Below are 21,434 nucleotides of genomic sequence, written 5' to 3'. Positions count from 1 at the left end.
TCTACCAGCATACAACAAGTCATGCTAACACATGTGTAGTTCTCATAAAAGAAGGGCACATACCAGCAGGTTTGGGCAGAATAGAGGTGTGCTGCTGGTGTAATTTATTTGCAGTAAAAGTAGCCTGAATTTTGATCGATTAGTTGTCAAAATAGCTCCAGAGGAATAAGGAAGGGGAAGCTTTTATGAGAGAGACATGGCTACTGTATCATCACAACAGAGTGCCAGACAGGTAGACGGACAGAAAGCAACTCACCGTCTGAGTAATGACAGAAAGCAAGGGAGAAAAAGCAAAGTGTCAATCAGGTAAGACAAAGATAGACCACAGGGAAAGGGCAAACAGGGCTGTAAAATCCTCAGAGGGAGGGAGGGAGGGAGGGAGGAGGAAAGAGAGAAGCATTATGGGCAAATCATCCTGTTCAGCACTTGTATTTGTGCTCCAAGGGCTAAATTCAGTGGCACACAATCAATTTCACAACCAATTTAGTACATTCAGGCAATAGAAGTGATTGCACTCCACATATTTACAGCATTGACAGAGCATTAGTCATTGCATGACCGTGGCCTTCCCACAGCAGTTCTAGTGGATGGCTAAATCTGTGAAAACCAGAGGCAAATAAACAGTACGAATGCCATGCAGACTTTATTCTGGGAATTTGAACAACAATAATAACCTCAGCGCTTGGTATACAGCCACTAATAATAAAAGCAAAACAGTTTTTTTTTGTCACAACAACACAGTATTTCTCATCTATCAGCCAGTGCTGCGACTGCCTGGTTGTGCCGCTACATGTTACTGTCTTACCTTTCAGAGCGATGACTTTGCTGGTGGGGTTCATGATGGCACTGTCGGCAGAGATTGGTCTCCTGATTGGGTTGGTGGGGTCGGACATGTCCACGATCACCACCTGGTTCTGCTCGCCCACTTTCTCTCTGATGCAGATGAACTTGTCTGACTCCATGGTCAGATAGCTGAAGCCAATGTTGGCTGGGTTCACACCCAGGTTCTGCAACTGGAAATAAACATGAAGAAAGATAACAATAAGAATCATTATCCTAATAAGGGAACTTTACTTTAACCCTTTTTATTAACAAAAAGCAGCAAAATGCTTTATAATACTCTATAATGCAATAGTCAGTCATTACTGAGATATTTTTTGAAGGTTTATTGACATGTTTGTAAACTATTACAGTTAAGGTATATGAATGCCTGATGACACAACTGTACCAATACTGGTAGAAACGGTTTAAAATTCTGTGAAATGTGTGTTTTTTTGATGGTTAATAAGATCATACAAAGAATGACACTTTCATTTCTGTCCAGTAAATAGGACTAAAAGGTGGTTAGCTTAGCTTAGCATTAATATAGAAATTACAGGGAAGTAGATCACCTGGTTCTGTCCGAGGGGAACAAAATACACCTAGCAGCAACTTTAAAGTTTACAGACTCACATGGTATATAAAAAAAAAATCAAGAAGTTTATATTGATATGTCACAAATATACAGTTCTAGTAAACGCATAACATAAATAACTTCCCTGTGTTACATTATGTGGTCAACTATTTCTTATCAGTTAGTTACAGATGCTTCACAGGAGGAGACAAATACATGAATAATAACTTTAAAATATCCATAAATTTGCTTACAACAATGCAATGTAAAGTTATAGTAGGTTACAAACTATTTGCTAATTGTTTATTGCTTCTAAATTCTGGTGCTAAACAATAATTATTGGAAAGAATAAACTATGAGTTAACATCCAACTCAGTCTAAATGGTGTGTGAATCAAAAAAAATGTCAAATGAAATTAGAAAAAAGAAAAAAAAAGAAGACTGCTGCATTACAGTGTGACAACAGTTTCCTGCATTTGGATGAAAAGTAACACATTTAAGGTCATGCCTCCATTACAACAACAAAAACAAATGGAAAATATATATATGGCAGCAGATGACATTTTCCTTGCATGGGAAAAAAAGCGGCACATAGTGAAGCAAAACAGTGTTTTGATTAAAATAGCAGCAGGCCTGCTTCAGTTTTCCAAAGATATTCTTAAAGGTTGTTTTCCAGACTGGAGGTCTGGTTGTACATGGAGCCAGGGAACAAGCATGGGCACACAACAGGATGTTAACTTTACACTCTTAACATAGCTGTTAATAATCTCCTGAATTTGCTGAAGGATTTTAAGAACATGTTTGATGATGAATGTTTTATAACTTGCAATATAACCGTTACCACATCCTAATTATACTGAAAAAGTACAGTTATTTTATTTCAGTAAAGCCTGAGATTAAAGCCTGACACAGCATTTAATCGTCCGTGTAAGCAACCGGCTGTAACTAAGTTTAATTACAACTAAACCAGCCAACGCTAAGGAAAATCCCCAACTGAGATCCACTGAAACCAAGAATAAATTACAATATTTTAACGAAGCACCATCAGCAAATCCAATTCATTATTCAGCATATTGACTTTCTTAATGAGAGGAAGTCAGAAAAAGCAACACACCACGACTGTGTCACATCTTAGCAGGACTAACAAACAAGAAAACATCCCGGCTAGGTTTACCGGCCGCTGCACAGAGAAATTATTGTGCACATTGTCAAACTAACTGTGAACCGGGAGGACAGAGCAAAACATGCACTCTCCCTCTGATGAGTGAACTGACTGCATTATGCAGTCTGAGGCAAGCGGAAAGGAATCCTTACGCTCATCACAAGGACTGTACTATCTCGCAGTTGGCTGGTGGAGCAGGACAACAAATCAGGACTGCTGAGCCATTTAAATCATGTCATCTGCAAAACAGGAAGGATGCAGCAGTCGGGGGCGGACAGAGGGGCTCCAATAAGAGAAGCTGTTTTTGAGCAAGTCAAACAAAATAAACAATGTGAGGACTTGTCTTTGCAGTTTTGAAAACTGTGATGTGCATTTTTAACTTTTTACTGATGCATCAATTAAAAAAAAACACCTTGTTGTAGCCCTGCAACATAAAACAGAAAGATTTATGTGTAACATCAGGAAATATCCACACTAATACTGTGGCAATGCTTTTAAATTAGCCACAAGTTGATGTATGGCTGGTTTCTGTGGCGCTGAAGTGACATACGAGATAAAGGCATCTTGAAAAGGCCACAGAGAAGACCGGAGGGAGGATTGGAGCCATATGCTGCATCTCCTGAAGACTGCCAAAACTGACTCTGGGAGGAGAGGGGAGGGACAGCAAAGATAGTGGGGGGGAATAGATAAAGATGGGAGTGAACGGAGGAGCTCAAGACACAGTCCAGCATCCTGCTAAAAGCTGAGGGCGAGTGAGTGTTCGAACAGATTCAGTGTGGTGGAAGAAGAAGAGAAGTGATGAATGTACCTCTTCTGAGAAACAAAGAAGCATGGATAAGAGCTAGGTAGGTCTGTTCAGTACAGTTCCAGTAACACACGACTTTTGCAATTTACAGTTCAGGGTGGGGCGACTGACTCACCGGAAGAAACCCCCCCGCACTCCTTCTTAGTAGAACATTCCAGGCTAAAGTCGCACTTCAGCTACAACCTACTGTCTCCAGTGATCCATAAACTACCCATCACAGGCTCCTATAAGCCTCCTTCCCTCAACAGCTGAGACTAACAATCACAAAACAAGCATTGATATCACAACAACAAAAGGCAGCAGAACTTCGCTGATGATACAGCATTGACGGTATTTGGTGAGTCATCAGCTGGGTGGACGCGTTGCTGAGGCACTGACACGTTGCATCAGCAGCTGAAGATTTTGGGTTCATGAAGACATTACATAAACACAATTAAAAGTGAGGGATGCAGCAGAAAAACAGAGAAGTGTTGCTACTTCACACTTTGCTGCACAAGACGTAGGCGAAGTCGAGTATGTAGCATACAGGTTAGGAGCTATATAGTGCAGGTGATTATAAAAACCTTAAACCTGCTCTGATCAATATTTTACAACAATAACAAATTCAGTTGCCAACATGTAAAGTGTCATATTTGTTTCCCAACTGTGCAGTTCTCCATCAGCTCTACCAAACATTTTAGCATCTTTCAATTCATTGTTTTAGTTTTACGCAATGCAGCTTTAATGTTTTGGCTCACAGCTCTCATTGGTGTTGTAATCTGGAAGCACCTATAAAACCTTTAACTGGTGGAGGTGGTTCGGACCAAAACAAAGCAAAAAGTAGAGATAAATGCTGCTCTGTATCTTCTGAAGTAGTAAAATAACAAACTTTTGGCTGACACATTCACTCAAAAGTGCTGTTTTTTTCAAAATGGCAAATAATCAGTTTTTAACTGACACTATTAGCCCATTATTCTATTAGTGGGAAGTAGTTGGAAAATTATACAGCAACATATTTGAAAATGTGGTTATACTTTCTGTATTTTTTTAAAGCAAAACTGATAAATGTTCACTGATTTCAGATTTTCAGATAAGAGAAAAAAAAACTGCTTGTATTTTCCATATATAACTTTAAATTGACTCGTTTTGGATTTATGGCTGCTGATCAGATAAAGCAAATAATTTTAAAATGTCTCCTTGGATTCTGGGAATGCATAATGATGCTCTACAGACAAGACAACTCACTGAATTATCAAGATAATAATCTGCAAAATAATTTATGAGAATAATCTACAGTCCTAAGTCAATTAGCACAAGTTTACTAGTACATGGCCCATTTAACATTACAGAAAAACACAATGTGAGTATTGTATGTGCTGCTCTTTCGCTGCATTCATGACCGAGTTTCTCTGACCGAACACAGATGCTCACCCTCGTCTCTACCAGCCTCTGCCGCGGCCACACATGTGTTCTGTTAGATCGAGTTCGTCATCCTGCTTCCTATCCTGATGTGATTTTCCAGAATTAAACGGGACCCGCTTACCTCATCTGTCTATCAAACACATCCGCTGCGTCCGACGTGGTGGCATCATTCGGTCAGTGCAGTTGCAGCAGCACAAACACAACAGCAGGTTGGATTTTTCTAACTCAACTCGACAAGACAATGTTCAGGCACTTTCAGAGCTGCGGGACATTTTTGCACTTACACGAGCTGCTACAATACGTAGGCCGCTGCACTGACTCTCGATTTCATAATCCACCAGACTATTCTCTGTCTTTTAGCGTGTCACCGACATAATCCGGAGAACTTAACTCGGCTCCACACATCCAACTAGGGCACTGATCCACTAAGTCAATTAATGACACACGTTGATGTGCTCAAACACAGCATGGATCACAAATCACAGATAAAAAATTAACATGTATGATTTAGGGAGACTTAACCACAGTGTAAGGTGGCAATCTTTAGCTACTGGTGAGGAGTGGACCCTCCTGAACACCACAGTAACACTACAGAACTGCTTTGGGTGGAATATATGGAGCATTTGTTGTACACTTTATCTCACCATGAAGCTGTATCTAAGTTACACTCCTGAACACAACCCAGACTGCAGACACTGAGCTGTAAATACCAGGCCAAGAAAAAAAAAAAAAAAAAGCTAAACAACTTGAGGCCCAAAGTCCTGGGTTTGCAAATTCCAAGCATTTTTCACTCTGCTGGAGCCACCTAGATTCACAGGGGGATACGAGTGGGGCAGAGCTGGGATTTCACGCCGGAGGTGGAACGTAAAGGGTTCTGCTGCTGCTTATCACCGTCTCAGGGCGAGATTTTCTTAAAGAGATGTTTAAGGGGGGAAAAGGTATGTGCTGTTGAGAGCAATCTGAACTAATGACCCAGACATTGCCAGGTACTGCGCTATGCTCCATCAGGAAACCACTCCTGTTGGTGAGATGAGGCTGCTGTAGGCTGCAGGCTCTCTTGGATGGCACAGTTCTTTTTTTTTTTTTTTTTTTTTTTTTTGGTGGATAAAGGGTCTTTGGCTGAGAAAGTGGGGCTACCGGCCAGAGGAAAGGAGCACAGAGACAGGGGGTGGGGACTCTGTGCTTTTTTTTTTTTTGTAGTGAAAGGCCATTTCACTGCCTGCTGTTACCATAACAACAGGCTACAGACCAGGGGAGGTAGAGGGGTGCGTCACAAAGTTTCCCTTTTGGCTGCAAGACACCGAGCACCGTGGCTGCTATGGGACAACGATTAAAAGTCCAAAAAAAGAAGGGTCATAGTGGAAATAGTCCCCCTGCAGACGACCAAATAAGTGCCTGATTGTTTCCTTTCTTGTCACAGACTGCAACAGGGGCATTCTGTGTTTTTTTTTCTACCCAGCAAAGACTACAAGGCCTACTCTGATTTATTGATGCTGATGATTTTGAAGCTGCACAGATGTTGCTCTAATGTGGAAAAAACAACAAGTAGAGGTGGATGCATGAGATCAATATAATACTGATGCTGTAATGTGAAACTGGAGTTCACACTGGAGAAGACAGTGCTCAAATGATGTGTTTCTTTAGGTCTTACAAGCAGGTTTCATTTAACTGTCTAGTACAGAATAAATGGTTCTATTGCTTCACACACCACTAGTAAAAGGAATTAGCATCATGTTAGGATTAGAATATGGGATTTTTTTAGCTTTAGTGCATACACTGGACATTTGCCAACATAAATATGTTGCTACAGGGACTACGGGGCCTTTGCTACTCTGATTTATTGATGCTGATGATTTTGAAGCTGCTCTGACTTGAAAAAAAACACAAGAAGTGGAGGTGGATGCATGAAATCAACATAACATGGATGCTGTAGTATGAAACTAGAGTCCACATAGAGCTTTGGTTCTGGAAACATATTGCTCAAATGTTGTGTTTCTTGAGCAGGTTTCTGAACATATTTAACTGCTGGGTGCAGAATAAATGCTTCTACTTCTTCACATTCCTATAATAAAAAGAATTGTCATCATACTGTGATTAACATATGCAGATTTTTTCTCAATTTGGTGAACAAACTGAACATTTGCCGACATAAATATGTTGCTACGGGGACTACAGGGCCTTTGCTACTCTGATTTATTGACGCTGATGATTTTGAAGCTGCACAGACACTGCTCTAATGTGGAAAAAACAACAAGTAGAGGTGGATGCATGAAATCAATATAATACTGATGCTGTAATGTGAAACTAGATTCCACATAGGGCTTTGGTTATGGTAAGATATTACTCAAATGTTGAGTTTCTTCATGTTTAACAAGCAAGTTTCTAAACTTATTTTACTCAAGTGCAGAATAGATGGTGGTGCTTCTTCACACACCTTTAATAAAATGAGCATCGTATTATTTTTTAAATTCTGGTGCACAAACTGGACATTTGCAGACATGAATATGTTGCTATAAGGGCCTTTGCTACTCTGATTTATTGATGCTGATGATTTTAAAGCTGCTCTGTCATGGAAAAAAAAAACAAGAAGCAGAGCTGTAATATGAAACAAAAGTCCACACAGGGCTTTGGTTATGGAAATATATTGCTTAAATGTTGTTTCTTTGTGTCTAACAGTCAAGTTTCCAAACTTATTTAACCGTTGGGTGCAGAATAAAAGATGCTACCTTTACACACACCTACAATCAAAGAAATTATCATAAATTACAATTTAAATAAGTTAGGTTTTTTCAATTTGGGACACAAATTGGACTTATTTAACTGTTTTATTTAACTGGGTAAGAGCAAAATGAATGGTTTTGTCTCTACACACACACACACACACACTTATAACAAAAGGAATATTTAGCATATTATCGTTAAAATGGGCAGATTTTCGTCGTCCTGGTGCACACGTTGGGCATTTGCAGACATAAATATGTAGCTGCAGGACATGACAACAACATGGTAGCAACAAAAGCTGGAGACCAAAGTCAGGTCTCAGTTACAATGTTACCGACGAACAGCTGAGCTAAAAAAAAAAAAAAAAAGTGTCACCGCAGTTTGCGTCGCTTGAACATGACAGCGTCGTTTCTGCACTTGAAGAAGGGGCTAAAAAACTGCGGCGTATCCACACACACACACACTCACACACACTCACACCGGTCCGCATTGGAGCTGTGTGCGATTCAATTTTTACAAGTCATCATCAGCCCGGCAGGAGGAAAAACTAGGCCTGTAGCTATATTGAGCACCACCCTGCAGCCTGTATTTCCATTTAAATGCGACATGTGCCGTGTGTGTGTGTGTGTGTGTGTGTGTGTGTGTGTGTGTGTGTGTGTGTGTGTGTGTGCGGACCTACACGGGCGGAAAGCGGCGCAAAAAAACACATGCAAAAAATGTAATTTAGGGGGGCTTTCTCTCCTTCTGCTTACCTGCAGATGTTCCTGAAACCGTATCGGCAGTATCTGAGCCATGTCTGTGGTGGTTTCTCTGCCTGAAGAAGCCGAGAGGAAGGAAGGAAGGAAAAAAGGGGGGAAAGGGGGACAAGCAAGAGGATGAAGGTGGTCTTCTTCTACGTGTGCCCCCCAGAAAAAGTCCAAAATGATGGGCAGCACTGGGTCGTCTGGGCGGCTTGCCGTTTGTATCACACGAATCCAGTGACTGCTCCCATTCAGCAGCCCCCCAACACCAGTCCTGGATCAAAAACTCCGCACGTCCGCTAAGAAAACTAGTCCACTTGAACTACTACTCAGCCAAACGAGCACTTCCTGGAGTCTTGTATGAACACGGAGCCATGCCAAAATAAAAATTAAAAAATCCGTGCTGATTTTATGTAAGATATCCCGTGTCGTGGATATTTTTTTTTTGATTCCACAGAGCTGTCAGTGCATTTGGTCGGATGTGCAGGTTTTTTGTAGCCCTCCGCCGCAGCCCCTTCCCCCTTTCCTTGTCCACCAACTTCGAAAATCAGGGCTCGTGACACGCGCCCCCACCTTTTGCGTGATTTCTTCCCCCGAAAAAATTACGCAAATGTTTCCGGAAAGTGCGTTGTTCTGGGTGACGCATTGATCTGAGTAGCGTTTCCCAGGAAGCTAGAAAAAAAAAGCTGTTGGACTTTTTGCAGGAGTTCATCATCACAGCCTGCTCTGCAGCAAAAAGTTGTGCACAGTTGAAATGTACAAAGTGGCAAATCAAAGGAAAAAACTTGAACCCTTGATCCCTGCAGTTAATGGATGTGATGCTGTGGAGGGAGAAATTGAGATGAAATAAGATGATCCTTTGTTGTACAGAAGCAATGAAAAAACACAGAAAACATCAGAAAACAAGGGGAAATGGTGGAAAATTCAATATCATGACTACATAAATGTCAGGGTTGACATAGTAATGGTAATTTTGCGAACCTAATATTTTGCTTAACTTAAACTGAATTGTGTTACGTTTATTGATTTAAAACAAAATTCAAGTCGTAGTCAATTATTAAAATTGGCTTGATGATTTAATTTATCTCGACTTTGAGTTCAGGATTGCAAAACCCTTAAAACTTGTGTTTATGTTAGTAATCATTAAGTAACTGCTGATTTACAAGGAAAGACTCTGGTGTGTTATTTATTCTGAGAGAGAGCCTGGACATGTGTTTTTAGGGTGCTTGTTTGACAAATGGTTGCATGCACAGAAATTAGTCCTGTATTACACACAGAATGTGGACAACACAGATAATCTGTAATCACAAAGCTCCTCTGCCAGATTATTTGTTTTGCACAATGCAGTTTTAACTTCCTGTACTGAAGAAAAGGAGGGGAAATATTTACAGCTGAGACATTCGTGAGCAGAATGAAGTACAGGAAGTTTAAAGATGGGGATGGAGCCAAGGCAAGATGTCTTAATAATATTGTGTTTTCTTGATTATTGTTTCTCAATGAAAATCTTCTAAATCTTCTATTGGCAGCCAGTGTGTTTGAGATGCTAATCATGTAGTTGAAATATCCACGGTTTGAGGAGATTGTGCCAAAATTGCATGCAATTACTGCAAAAGATAGCTCAAATCTGAGCAAGAATAGGATGATGTACTGCACTGTGGGCTCAGGTTCAGTTTGTCATCCTGCAACAGAGCTACAAGATGCCCCGCACCCACCTGCCAAATTACACTGGCTCCAGGAAGTTATTTAGTGCTCATTTACGCCACCAGTTTATGCAAATACTGCATCTGCAGTCGCACAAGCCTCTGCATTTTCAGCCAGAGCTGAAATCTACCGTGTCACGAGATTATAGACAACTTGAAACTGTGCTATTACCATGAAAACATAAGTCATTTCAACTAAAGTAAAGGACATGAGAACATGACTGTGCTTGGCATGCTGAGCTGAAAACATATGATGCTTGCTCAGTTTGCAATTTCACGACTTCTTGGCACATTCCAGCTACAACTTGGCACTTTAAAGGTTGGATTCAGTCCATGCGATTCATTTAATTTCAGCGACTGTTTTTTCTTCCTGCGACAAGTTGATGTATATATACATGCGTGAGCGGTCAAAATGATCAAAATGTTAAATTTAGCTCTGATCTCACTGGATAATGTTGATGTTTTTACACTCTCAGAAGTAAATCACATGCTTAGTATTCTTCCATGTGGTATTCCAGGCTCAAGATTTACGGTTCAGCCACAGAGAAGATGGTTTCTCCCTGACAGGAAGCAGTGTGTCTGGTCAGCAACAGCAGCTGGGAGGCTGCATGCACACATACACAACACACACACACTTGGGTTTACTCAAAGGCCTTCATCAAGCATCAGTCTTTTGTAATTTACTTAATCCTCTAAGTGAACCGCAGAAGCCCCAAAGATGTATGGTCAGTTAGAGAGCCAGGTTAAGTGACGAATTGTGGTGAGCAACAGTAAGTATAAGGAAAGACAGCAAAAAAATACAAAAAACAATGAAAGCAGATGTGTTTAGGTCTATATTGCACAATATCTACAATATCACACTGGAAAGGCAGCATATTCAACATCAAAGCAGTGAAACTGAACTAGGAGAAAGATACACATTTGTACTTAAAGTAAAATAAGTGATTTGTACAGATGTTTATCTGAGTGGTGCAAATATTTGTTTGACAGGGTTGCTACTATAAATGTAAATGAGCAAAAAAGAAAAGAATGATGGTTATGATTTTTTTTTGTGCACGTAAGGCACTGTGACACATTTTAACAGCAGAAATGTACTGTTTGTACCTTTAAAAGTCGATGCACAGAGCTGTTTGACAGCGACACAGTGATTTTTTCATCCAGTGGCAGGAACATGCAGACTTAATGACTGGTAAAGTACAAAAGTGACACAGTTTCCTATTCACTAGAGCTCAGTTAACCTTGTGCAACGTTTGTTAAAATGATGATGAAAAAAATTTGCTTTGTCAGACTGCAGAACTTGATGAGTTTTATACCGTTGCTGTGAGTCATGAAGGCTTTTCTACATCTCTGACAATATTTCGGTACATTGAAAGTTTGCATTGTCTGTTCTCGCTTATAACAAAACAGTGTCTCGGCTGTATGACTAATTTCGTAGAGTTGTAAATATACTTTTTATGAGTGATACACTGTCAGTCTACTGTGATTCCAAGAGGGAAACTTCATCCGCGTGACTCATGTGAACACTTAAGAGAGGCCAGTGGAAGTGTAGTTTTAAGGGCGTACAGGGTGAGTTAGATGAACCGTGTGCTTGGCCTGGCTCTTGCTGTCAATCAGAAGCAGTTGGTTACTCTTGTGGTGAGAAATCATCTCATCCAGGCTGGTGAAAATCTAAGAGAGGGAGGAAGATAAAGGGAGAAAGATCATTAATTAAAAAATCTGCTTCTCATCAAGCTGCAGTCCTTCCAGAGGCCTTGTCTCTTGTGTTATTTGCCCTCACCTCTTCATTCTTCTTGCCCTCCTTTCCAAGGGCGTAGCAGTGCGTGTCCTCCAGGTAGCGGATGGGGATGTTGTACACCTTCTGCTGGTAGAGAACAGCGAGGGTAAACGGCTGACGGGTGCTCTGGGCCGAGCTGTGTCGGATGAGGAAGGCACCGTCCTTTAAGACCGAGAAAGAGAAAAGAATAGAAAGATCTGAGAAATAAGAATGGATTGAGATGAAAGGCTTGGGAATCTTTAGTAGATAAATCAGATCAGCAAAAGTGAGAGATGAATGAAATGAGGGAATGTAAGAAGGGACTTTGATACTGTGCCGCTAAGGAGACCTGAAGGTGTCTCATTAAGGTTTAGCTTTCATTTGAGTTTCAGGTTTGTCAGCAGAAACATGCACATAAGCACTCGGCAGATGTCTTCATTGTTGGTGCAACAGACGTGCCTCAAGCCCTTGTGTTTACTTGAAAATAAAAAGTAATTGTGGTTGGAATTGTTCATTTCAGCAGTCAGTGAGACTTTTGGTTTACCTTGTTGATTCTCATTAAGAGTTCCTCAGCTGGTTTTCTGCTGCAATCTCCAGCAAACCATTCTTTGTCCTGGAATATGCAGAAAATATATTCGTAAGTGTTTAACAGAGGTGGAAGTTGTGCTATGCTTTGTTACTTTATACTTGTAAGTCATTAAATTTCAGAGGTGAATATTGTGCTTTTTACTCCACCACTGTTATAGATTTTATCTTTTTAAACAAAATTCTGGTCAAGATCAATGTAATGTTAATGAGCTGTTAGTGGCTCCACCAAAGAGATGCTTTCCCTCACAATGCAGATGGTTTTATTTATCAGTTTGAGTGCCAATTATCCACAATTTTTTTTTTAAAAAATCTAAATCTTTTCCCTTCTGTTTATCATCCCACAACCCTTTAGATTTATTCAGTAACTCTTTGGATGGGGATTAAACTCCCTAATGGCATAGAAACTGCTGCCTCCACATTGATGCATCACAACTAACAAACAAATAATGTTCTCTATAATCATTCAGTATTTGGAGGGGCCTGTTTTTGACATTTTAAGCACTTTTTGCTGATCACTTAAGTAAAGTTCTGAATGCAAGATCGTTATTTGTACACTGGGAATTGCACACATTTGTGGCCTCTTCTCCACAAAGATATATTACAGTTATGACTAACATCCCAAAGAGAAATATGAAAAAATTATATTCAATAATAGTTACATAGCTGTAATATTTGGCAGTTGCTCTCAGAATAGTAAGCATTTGTAACCTTTATGCAACAGTAAACACAACATTTATGGCTGAAGTGTCATCAAAAGCCCTGTAAGTTGCATCAGTTTATCATTTTAAAAGAAAAAAAATGCAATAAAAACAGACTGCAACCTTTGCAAAGCCTGATGGTAGAGTTGAAAGTAGCATCTATGCAATATTAAATCATCTTATCTAATGCAGAATGTAAGAAATATTGCTATATACTTGGGTTATTTGGACAACACTTACAATTCTAAGGGGTGACACTAGTGTGATTGGCTATTTTTACAATGTTTTACAGTACTTTTTACTAATTCATTGTATTAGTATTTTTAGTCTCCCCACTGGTAATTTAGTTGCTAGATTTTCTGTACAGATTGATACCATACCTCATTCCCAGATTGTTTCATTGGCCTCATACCACCAAAGGAGGCTGAAAACAGATAGAGAACATGCTTTGTCTCAAGTAGAAGTTGATGCAAAATCTGTAAATGGCAACAGCCAGATGCTTCCAAAAACAGTAAAGTATGATTTGAGCAATGTTCAACAGTAAGAATCTGAGCCAGATCCCAAATTAACATAGCCATCCCTCAGGATTTAAAGATGCTTTTATAAAAAGGAATGACAGGGAGCTTACCCACAGGCTTAGGTTCTGTCATAGGAGGATTTGGAGGGCTAGAGTAAAGAAAAGAAGGCTAAAGTTTAACTCTGATGTATGCATGCACTTTCAGATGGGGTCAACTGGAAAAATGAGCTGGAAATGAAACGTAGATTGCTGCAACTCTTATGTTTCATCTGTCTGACAAACCTCGCCATCCTCATTGTATTGTTAACTGCTTGCCTGGGTTTAGCTTCCTTCAGGATCGCCGGCAGTGGCGGCTTCACACTGGGAGTCGGTGGAGGGAGTTTGGTAGGAAAAGTGGCTCGTCTTTCTTCAGCTGTGGGAACTATAGAGACAGTGTATGTATTCTGCACCATCATGAACAAATACACGTCTTTTGGGTGAGATTTGTAGTGATTTTTCATTAGTAAAGAAGAGATGGTTATGACCTGTTTTTATCTCATTCAGGGAAGGCAGGACTGAATTCTGAAAGGGAGGAAATAAATATTACTGCCGTGTCATAGTGGTGAGTTTAATTTCCGATGTAGGAAATGGAAATGCGGGGATAAGAATGAAAACTTCAAGCCTCTACCTTGACAGTGTTACTTTAAACTTGTGTGCAGCTTAGCATGAGAAAATGATAAGTCTAAGCACTGAGATGAATAGAAACACTCACAGACTTCGCCCTGGGAACTGGAGGCTTCATCCTGCAGACAGTGAGATGCTCATTTTTATTGCATGTTTAGCACCAGAAATTTGCAGTGTAATGCCACTACTGTAATGGCCACATTTACATTTTGCTGAAAAAACATAAGTGTCAGACTGGACAGTGTAAAGCTATGCAGATATATCAGATAAGTTTATATCGCCACATTCTATCAAGTAGCCGGATAAAGCTGCTTTGACTTAGAGTGAGGTGCACTTACATGGGTACGGAAGCAGGTACAAGTGGTATCTTTGGCGACAGAGGCATCCTCATTGGTCCACGTGGGGCAGGAGGGCAAGCTGAGGAGCAGGGGGAGAGGAAATTATCTTCTTTATCTCATTTTCCATCATCTGGAAGTAAAATCTTGTTGCCTTCATGTAGCTGCTGCTGCTCCTGGACAGTCACTTCTTCATTGAACACTGTTATGCAAACTTGTAATCAACACCTCAGAGCTTGTAACCTGAAGTGCGACCTACCTGCTGCTGGTTCTAAATAAAGTTCATCACTGTCTTCCTGCAACACAGAAGTGACAAATATCATGTGGGAGCTTTAGCTGTTTTAATATGGCCTTTTGTCATTCCGTTATGCAGGTGTGCAGTATGCTTTTGGTATCAATGATTAGTCCAAGACACATATGTTTTTAAGGAGGGATTAGTTCTTCTGTTGCCACTCAGTTTGAGCGTTCTCTCATAGTTCAAAGCGTTATCTGTCAGCATTTCTGACAGAAATAATGTTTTAGGCACTGCAGTGGATATCAGACCATCGGTGCATTAATGTGTTGTCATAAATGTAGCAGCAGACACTCGACTATGAAACGAAGGGCTTCTGAGAACAGACACGTTTTAAATGCCTCTTTATACTTCCTGCATGGCAGTAAGACCCTCAGATTGAAAAAAGGGTCTGTTGATTCTTTGTTTTCTGTCACAATGTCATTCTGCTGGAATAATATGCAAATGCTGAATACTAAAAGACAAACAGATGAGCTGACCCACTGGATCTTTCAGTAATCCATACACAATTCACCCAACTACAAATAGCCTCTACATATGAAACGCTCTGTTGACAGAAACTTTTCCACCCATGAATCAAGTCCTTGATCTGTCAACAAAACAAAAAGAACAGATTTTGCAAGTTAAAGTTACCTGTTCCTCATTTGGATCCAGATAAACATCTGAAATGGAATAAGACAATAGTAGGGATTAACAGTGCATACATGTAAACAAAGAGTCCCCTGTTCATTGAGTAAATAAATGTATTCCTTAGTTAAATGAAGTTCACCCTCTGTTCTGACAATACAGCATCAGATATTGTATTTTTTACTCCACTACATTAAACTCACAATATACACAGCAGTATGAACAGCAATTATAATTATCCCCGACTTTACCAAATGTAAATGTGATGTTCACATAAATGCGTCAACAATTACAGTCCATTCAAATATATGGTATGGGCCTTTCTTACCTAAATCAGTGTTGTAGTATGTGTTTTTTGGTACAGTGTTTGAAAAAAAGGACTTTTACTTGTAACAGATTAAATTTAAAAAATAAAACTGTGTTTTAATTATTACAAGTGGAATCAGAGAACATGGTTTAAAAAACAACACATAACAAGACAGAGCAGGACAAGACCAAACTGCACATGGAAATTACTAGACCGACAGCTGAAAAATGTATTTTGCTTTAAGCAATACAGTTAAGTTGTTCAAATGTGAAAGGTCTGTTCAAACATCAAATTTGTTCTGTCTTCCCAGTCTTTGCAATACTGGCTGCTTCTGTTGATTAGATCATAATAAGAGATGTGACATATTCAGAAATGTGTAATACAAAGATGTCTCCAAACACCGCAACAGTGGAGCAAAGAAGAGTCTATTAATTTTAGCAACATCTGCAGAGCAAAGTGCTGATTGCTTTGGTGTTCTTGCAGATGACTTTGCAATCAGTTTTGCTAATGAAGTTGAATTTCAGGTGCAGCTCAGTAGTCCTACAGTAGGTGGCACTCTCTTCTTTTGTTTCTGCCACAGCTACAGTCTTTGCTGCTTAACTGGATTTCAATTTGCTGGCCAGTTCTGGTTTGTATTAGTTTTTTCAAAAATAAACTTCAGTTGCTGCTGGAAACATGAAACACAACATTTCATGAATGTACACCACGAGGATCTGAGTGGGCTTAATAAAAGGCTGTATTGATGACTAATAAACCAAATATTTATTTTAGTATGTGTGGTTGCCATATCACCTCATCACTAATCCTTTCAGTCAGCAGTGAAAGGCTTATTTGAGTTGACAGAAATGATAAATACTGCACCTTCCTCAATGGCTGCAGCGATGGGAGCAGGAGCAGGACGAACTGCAGGAGGCGGCATCATCTCCTTCCTCCCAGGCTTCTCATTTCTGTCTATCTCAGGTGCTGGATGGGAGGAGGATGTAGTTGTGTCACATTAAAGGACAAGACAAGATGAGGAGTGACGGGTTTTACTTTAAACAAATAAAATCACCAAATAAATACACTTACGTTTCTTGGTGTTGAGATCATAGTAGAAATCATCACATTGTAGAGGATTTTGGATGACAGAGGTGAGATTAGTTAGTAAAAATAGAGTTAAAACACAGAAACAAGCTTTCCAGGACACTGAGCTGTTGTTACCGACGGTTTGCTTGGTCTGGGTGGAGGAGCAGCTTGTCTCTGTGGAACAGCAGGACTGTGCATCCGCTCTGCAAAATGTAGCGACAGGATTTTAGGGAAATTATATTGTCTGAGCTATCAGTGCTCAAGTAATCCAGTAGTAGATGAAAGACTCAGCGGTGTTACCCAGATAAATGTTCTCCTCCACTTGTCTCGGTGGGACTTTCACAGCCGGACGCTCACAGGGAGGTGCTTCATACATGTCACCTTCCTCATCGTCCTGCCATGAGAACATTTTGATAGAAAGCTGAATGCTGCATTTTAATGTGTTTAAGAGTTATTGCCACATTAATTCTGACACATTAATATCCTGCAGGAGTTGCCCTGTCATTGATTGATTGGTGATGTGTCCAGGGTGTCCTCTGCCTCTCATATATCATTAGCAGGCATAATCTCCAGCCCATAGTGAAAAAGGTTAAGTGGTATATAGTTAATGGATAGACTGGAAACTTTAGTCAAATATTCCACTCAAAAGACTGAATGGTCTTTTATTGCAAGTTGTACACAGGAGTGTAAAATTATCCCGGATATCTGGCTAAGTTTTGCATAGCCAATGTGAACAACCAAACAAAAATGAGAGAAGAGGAAGGAAAAGTAGCAATAATGGTATTTCCCACCAAACAAAGCAGCCAAGCTTCTGGGATATGAGGTAATAACTATATAAAACTCAGATAAAGATGTTTTAAAATGCCACATAATCACATGTTTAATAATATGTGAAGAAAAATTGCAAAAACTAATTAGGAATTTGTCTTCTTTGTACTTACAAACTCATCCTGTGGCCACCCAAAGCCTGCAGTGTTATCTGAAACAGGAACATGTATACATAAATACAAAAAAACAAAGACAAGGGGCATCAAAAAAAGTTAAATCTCACCTGTCCTTTTAGGGGGAGCTGGGGGTCCACTGTGTCTGAGAGACAGAGGAGAAATGAGGCTCAAACAGTTTATGCTACAATAACATGAGTTGTAGATGTCATACCAGAACTGGGAGAATAAATAAGGTTTGTTTTTATACTTACAGATTCTTCAGTTTTCCAAAGAAGCTCTGAAAAACACAAGAAACCTCAGAGATCAGAGAAGTATTCAAGAAGGAAGTGGAAACAGAGAGGCCAAAAGCATACAGGTGTGTTTGGGTATTTAGGCTGCTTCTACCTTTAACTGAATGTCTGGTTACTAATGATTTACTTTTAGTTATTAGCTTCATCTATCAGCCTGAGTCAGTGGCTGCTGTCTTAGGAAGGTCACACAGCGATTACAATAGAGCTTTATTGGGTGCAAAACAGATGTTTTACTGAAATAGAAAAGAGAAAAAGGTCACAGTGTATTGTAGTCCTAAAAATGATCTAATTTTAGAGGATTTTTCTTTTTAATTTTAAAGATTTTTTCAGTATTTTAAAAAAATACTATTAAAATATAGCTGTAAATTACCATAATAATAATAATGTATATAATTTAGATCTATTATTATTATTATTGTATGTTTTAAGCATGTGAGTATAATGTAAGTATAATATAACATTGAAAAGTCAAAACACAAACAAAAACACCAATATTGAACTTTTTATTCCACTCCATTTATCTGATAAATTAGTGACTATTTGGCAGATTCAGATAAGACATGCAGACAGCACAACTCTGAAGTATACATGAGTAATTCTATTTCAGTAATGTCAGATTTTGATTAGATTTTTAATGTTCCGTTCCATATACTTTCACTCTTCAAATATATTTAAATGCTGATATTTTTCTTAAACTGAAGCAAAATTTGAATGTTTGACTTTTGCTTAATGTCTATTTATCCTTGTGATTGCATCGTCAATGAATTTAAATCAGTTTTGAAGCAGAAATCAATCAGCATCAATCAATTAAATCAGCAGCAAGCTAGTTGAGGTTAGCGTGAGGAGGTGGCAATTAATGTACACATCAAACTAAATCAGGAAGTCTGTGTTTTTCCCACAGTGGCAGGCAGCCGTGGAGGAAGTGTTGATGTAAAGTAAATGATTACAGAGACAGAGAGAGAGAGAACTTTTTATCTGTAACACAGCGACACACAGCATGTCAGAAAACAGCTGCTTTGCTGTTGATAAATGAGGAGCAGGTGAGAGCCGATAAAAGAGAACCACATTACTGTTCTGCTATTTATGACCTCTTCATGACACAGTAATTCCAAAAATATCTGCATTTTAGGTTTGAGTTGAGTTACACTGACAATGTAGTGCTTTGTGTAAACTGCTGCCTTGCTGTAACGTCTCTCTGTGAGGGGAGATTTTTAGCCAAAAGTGTTGTCAGCGGCCCAGAGAGCAAACTGCAGGAAAAAGGAAAAAGTCACGCAACTATGAAGGGAAATTTGATGCAAACAAGTACAAGACACGCAAATGTTTCACCTCTCGGACAGTAGAAATAGTGTGTCTGTGTTATCACAAAATCTTACATTTAATATGAAGTAAAAAACAGTTACAGTACTATTATATTCATTTAGTAATCTGACTAAACCAGCAGGTGCCATTGACTGTATATTAATAGTTTTTATTTCAAGTTGACTAAATACAGTGTATTATTTATGGAGCACAGATTATGTTCAAACTATCAGCTGTTTCTTTTCCACCATATTTTGTAGTGGCATCACACATACTTCTGTTTTTCAAAGTTTGTTTTCAATATACACTACTGTTCAAAAGTTTGCGGTCACCCAGGCAATTTCATGTTTTCCATGAAAGCTCAAACTTTCAAAGTTTTCTAATCAGCAATTAGCCTTTCAACACCATTAGCTAACAATGTAGCATTAGAACACAGGAGTGATGGTTGCTGGAAATGTTCCTCTGTACCTCTATGGAGATATTCCATTAGAGCCGTTTCCAGCTAGAATAGTCATTTACCACATTAACTATGTCTAGACTGGATTAACGATTAATTTAATGTTATCTTCATTGAAAAAAAATGCTTTTCTTTTTCAAAAAAAGACACTTCTAAATGACCCAAACTTTTGAACAGTAGTGTACAAGGAAAGCGTCTAATCAAAAATCACTTCATCTGCACAATAGCATGCATGCAGTTTGAGATTTTGTGTCACCAAATAGAGTACAGAGTTAAAATCATATGAGCAAACATGTGTTGAAGTGGATTTTCACTGTAAAACAACATTTTTCTGTAATTCACTGCAAAAAATTAAAGTAAAAACAGAAACCCCCTTCAAAATTGGTACCACAGTCTTTTTGTATTTACATAAATTGATGCAGCATTTTCCTTACTCTTTTAGTGTTATGTTTACTGAATAAAGAGTCTGAATTTATTATGTGAAAGTGACAGCAGCACCTTTACACAGAAACATAACTCTACTGCATTCATGCCAACATACAGGTGAGCAGAAGTTGCAGTATTTGGTTTATTTGAATCCTTAACGTCTCACAAAACTTCAAAATGCACATCAAAAACAGCACAGACGTGTACTGTAATTCATTGTTGTGACCTACATTTCACATGTCTGATTTACATTTAATAAATTTAACAAATTCTAAACAAAAAAGATTGACTGCAGAGGTGTTGAGCAAGAAAACATCCTTTTCGTGGCTGACTTTTCACAGGACTTTTATATCGACACTGCTGATGCCTGAAGGTAAACATTTGCCTTCAGGTTATCTGTAAGCATTCATTGTCTGAGATATTTTTACTGTTTGCCTTCACACTCCCACACAATCACAAGTTTAACAGTGTAGCTGCCTTCATATCTTCACCCCCATTTAGAACACCAAAGAAGAACAACACTGAACCAAAAGTGCACCGGAGGGTTTCGACAGCACCTGCTCACTTCCTTGTTACTCCACCCAAAGTTACCAGAATGTGAATGAAAATAGGAGAAAAATAAAAGTGTACTTTACCATTGTCATGATTTGGGCCGAGTCTCACAGCTCAAGTCATGAGGAAATGTCTTCGTTTCTGTTCTTGGATGCAAATGGTGTTAAAGATTGAAAGCGTGCGATACAGTGAGAATATGAAGCTGCTGTAACTGACCTCATTTGCATTTCCTACCTGTGATCGACTCAGTTTCACCTGCTGCTCAAATGTCTGCCTTTACATGAGCTGCTGCACAGCTATAAATGGGACAGTCATCGGCACTCCCTGTTTCATGTGAAATAGACTATCAGTTCATCTGAAATGTTAAACGTACATATTAAAGGGCCAAAAGCAAAAGGAAAAAAAATGCACTCTAGTCTGAGACAGAAATCTTCTCTATGACTCATGGATATTGCAGTAATACGTCAAAAATGAAGATAAGCTCCAGTTTGTGAGATTCAGGTGAATGTTGAAATGAAAATGTTTTGATAATAATGATGATGATCGCATGAAAAAGAAAAACAACATTCACTCAACTAGTACCAAGAAACTGTCATTTCATTTCCAACTTGCTGACAGAATTTCCTGCTCAGAATTTCGCCAGTCATGACCTCCAAATGGTTTCATTTCACTCAAAGATTGACTTTTTTATTTTAAAGCA

The 21,434-nt window shown here is 39.1% G+C and overlaps 2 protein-coding genes across 4 annotated transcripts in view; both read right to left on the bottom strand.

Annotated features, from left to right (window-relative positions):
* cltcl1 (clathrin, heavy chain-like 1) overlaps positions 1 to 8,713 on the bottom strand; it is a 32,016-nt gene extending 23,303 nt beyond the window's left edge. For 2 of the 3 annotated variants that reach the window (XM_023283414.3, XM_023283416.3), the window contains exons 1-2: positions 8,234 to 8,712; positions 806 to 1,013 (exon numbers count right to left, since the gene is read on the bottom strand). In XM_023283414.3, coding sequence (XP_023139182.1) covers positions 806 to 1,013; positions 8,234 to 8,275 — 250 coding nt within the window. In that variant the 5' untranslated portion in view covers positions 8,276 to 8,712. Of the gene's footprint in view, positions 1 to 805; positions 1,014 to 8,233 lie in introns of all 3 variants that reach the window. The other variant, XM_055011222.1, reaches the window with a different exon arrangement.
* Positions 8,714 to 10,741: 2,028 nt separating this feature from the next.
* On the bottom strand, positions 10,742 to 20,959 carry si:dkeyp-117b11.1 (B-cell linker protein). The gene is made up of 18 exons (XM_055011636.1): positions 20,818 to 20,959; positions 17,962 to 17,987; positions 17,818 to 17,852; positions 17,708 to 17,745; positions 17,054 to 17,160; positions 16,770 to 16,969; positions 16,563 to 16,664; positions 15,401 to 15,429; positions 14,735 to 14,771; positions 14,479 to 14,557; positions 14,229 to 14,259; positions 14,002 to 14,038; positions 13,760 to 13,898; positions 13,589 to 13,626; positions 13,341 to 13,384; positions 12,219 to 12,287; positions 11,699 to 11,857; positions 10,742 to 11,589 (listed from the first exon to the last, which is right to left on the bottom strand). The coding sequence occupies exons 1-18, from the start codon at positions 20,824 to 20,826 to the stop codon at positions 11,473 to 11,475; spliced, it is 1,296 nt and encodes a 431-aa protein (XP_054867611.1). The 5' UTR covers positions 20,827 to 20,959; the 3' UTR covers positions 10,742 to 11,472.
* Between the last annotated feature and the right edge of the window lie 475 nt (positions 20,960 to 21,434).

This window comes from Amphiprion ocellaris, chromosome 6 (genome assembly GCF_022539595.1).
Source record: "Amphiprion ocellaris isolate individual 3 ecotype Okinawa chromosome 6, ASM2253959v1, whole genome shotgun sequence".
NCBI classification, from domain to species: Eukaryota; Metazoa; Chordata; class Actinopteri; family Pomacentridae; genus Amphiprion; species Amphiprion ocellaris.
Note: the sequence above shows the minus strand (reverse complement) of the source record. Positions and strands in the feature narration are given on the sequence as shown.

Bases quoted from the DNA above. Each gene is read 5' to 3' on its own strand.
- si:dkeyp-117b11.1 (XM_055011636.1), bottom strand. The intron at 17,853-17,961 runs GTAAGTATAAAA...TCTGTCTCTCAG, and splicing joins TTTGGAAAACTGAAGAATCT to ACACAGTGGACCCCCAGCTC. The intron at 11,590-11,698 runs GTGAGGGCAAAT...TCCCTCTCTTAG, and splicing joins AGGGCAAGAAGAATGAAGAG to ATTTTCACCAGCCTGGATGA.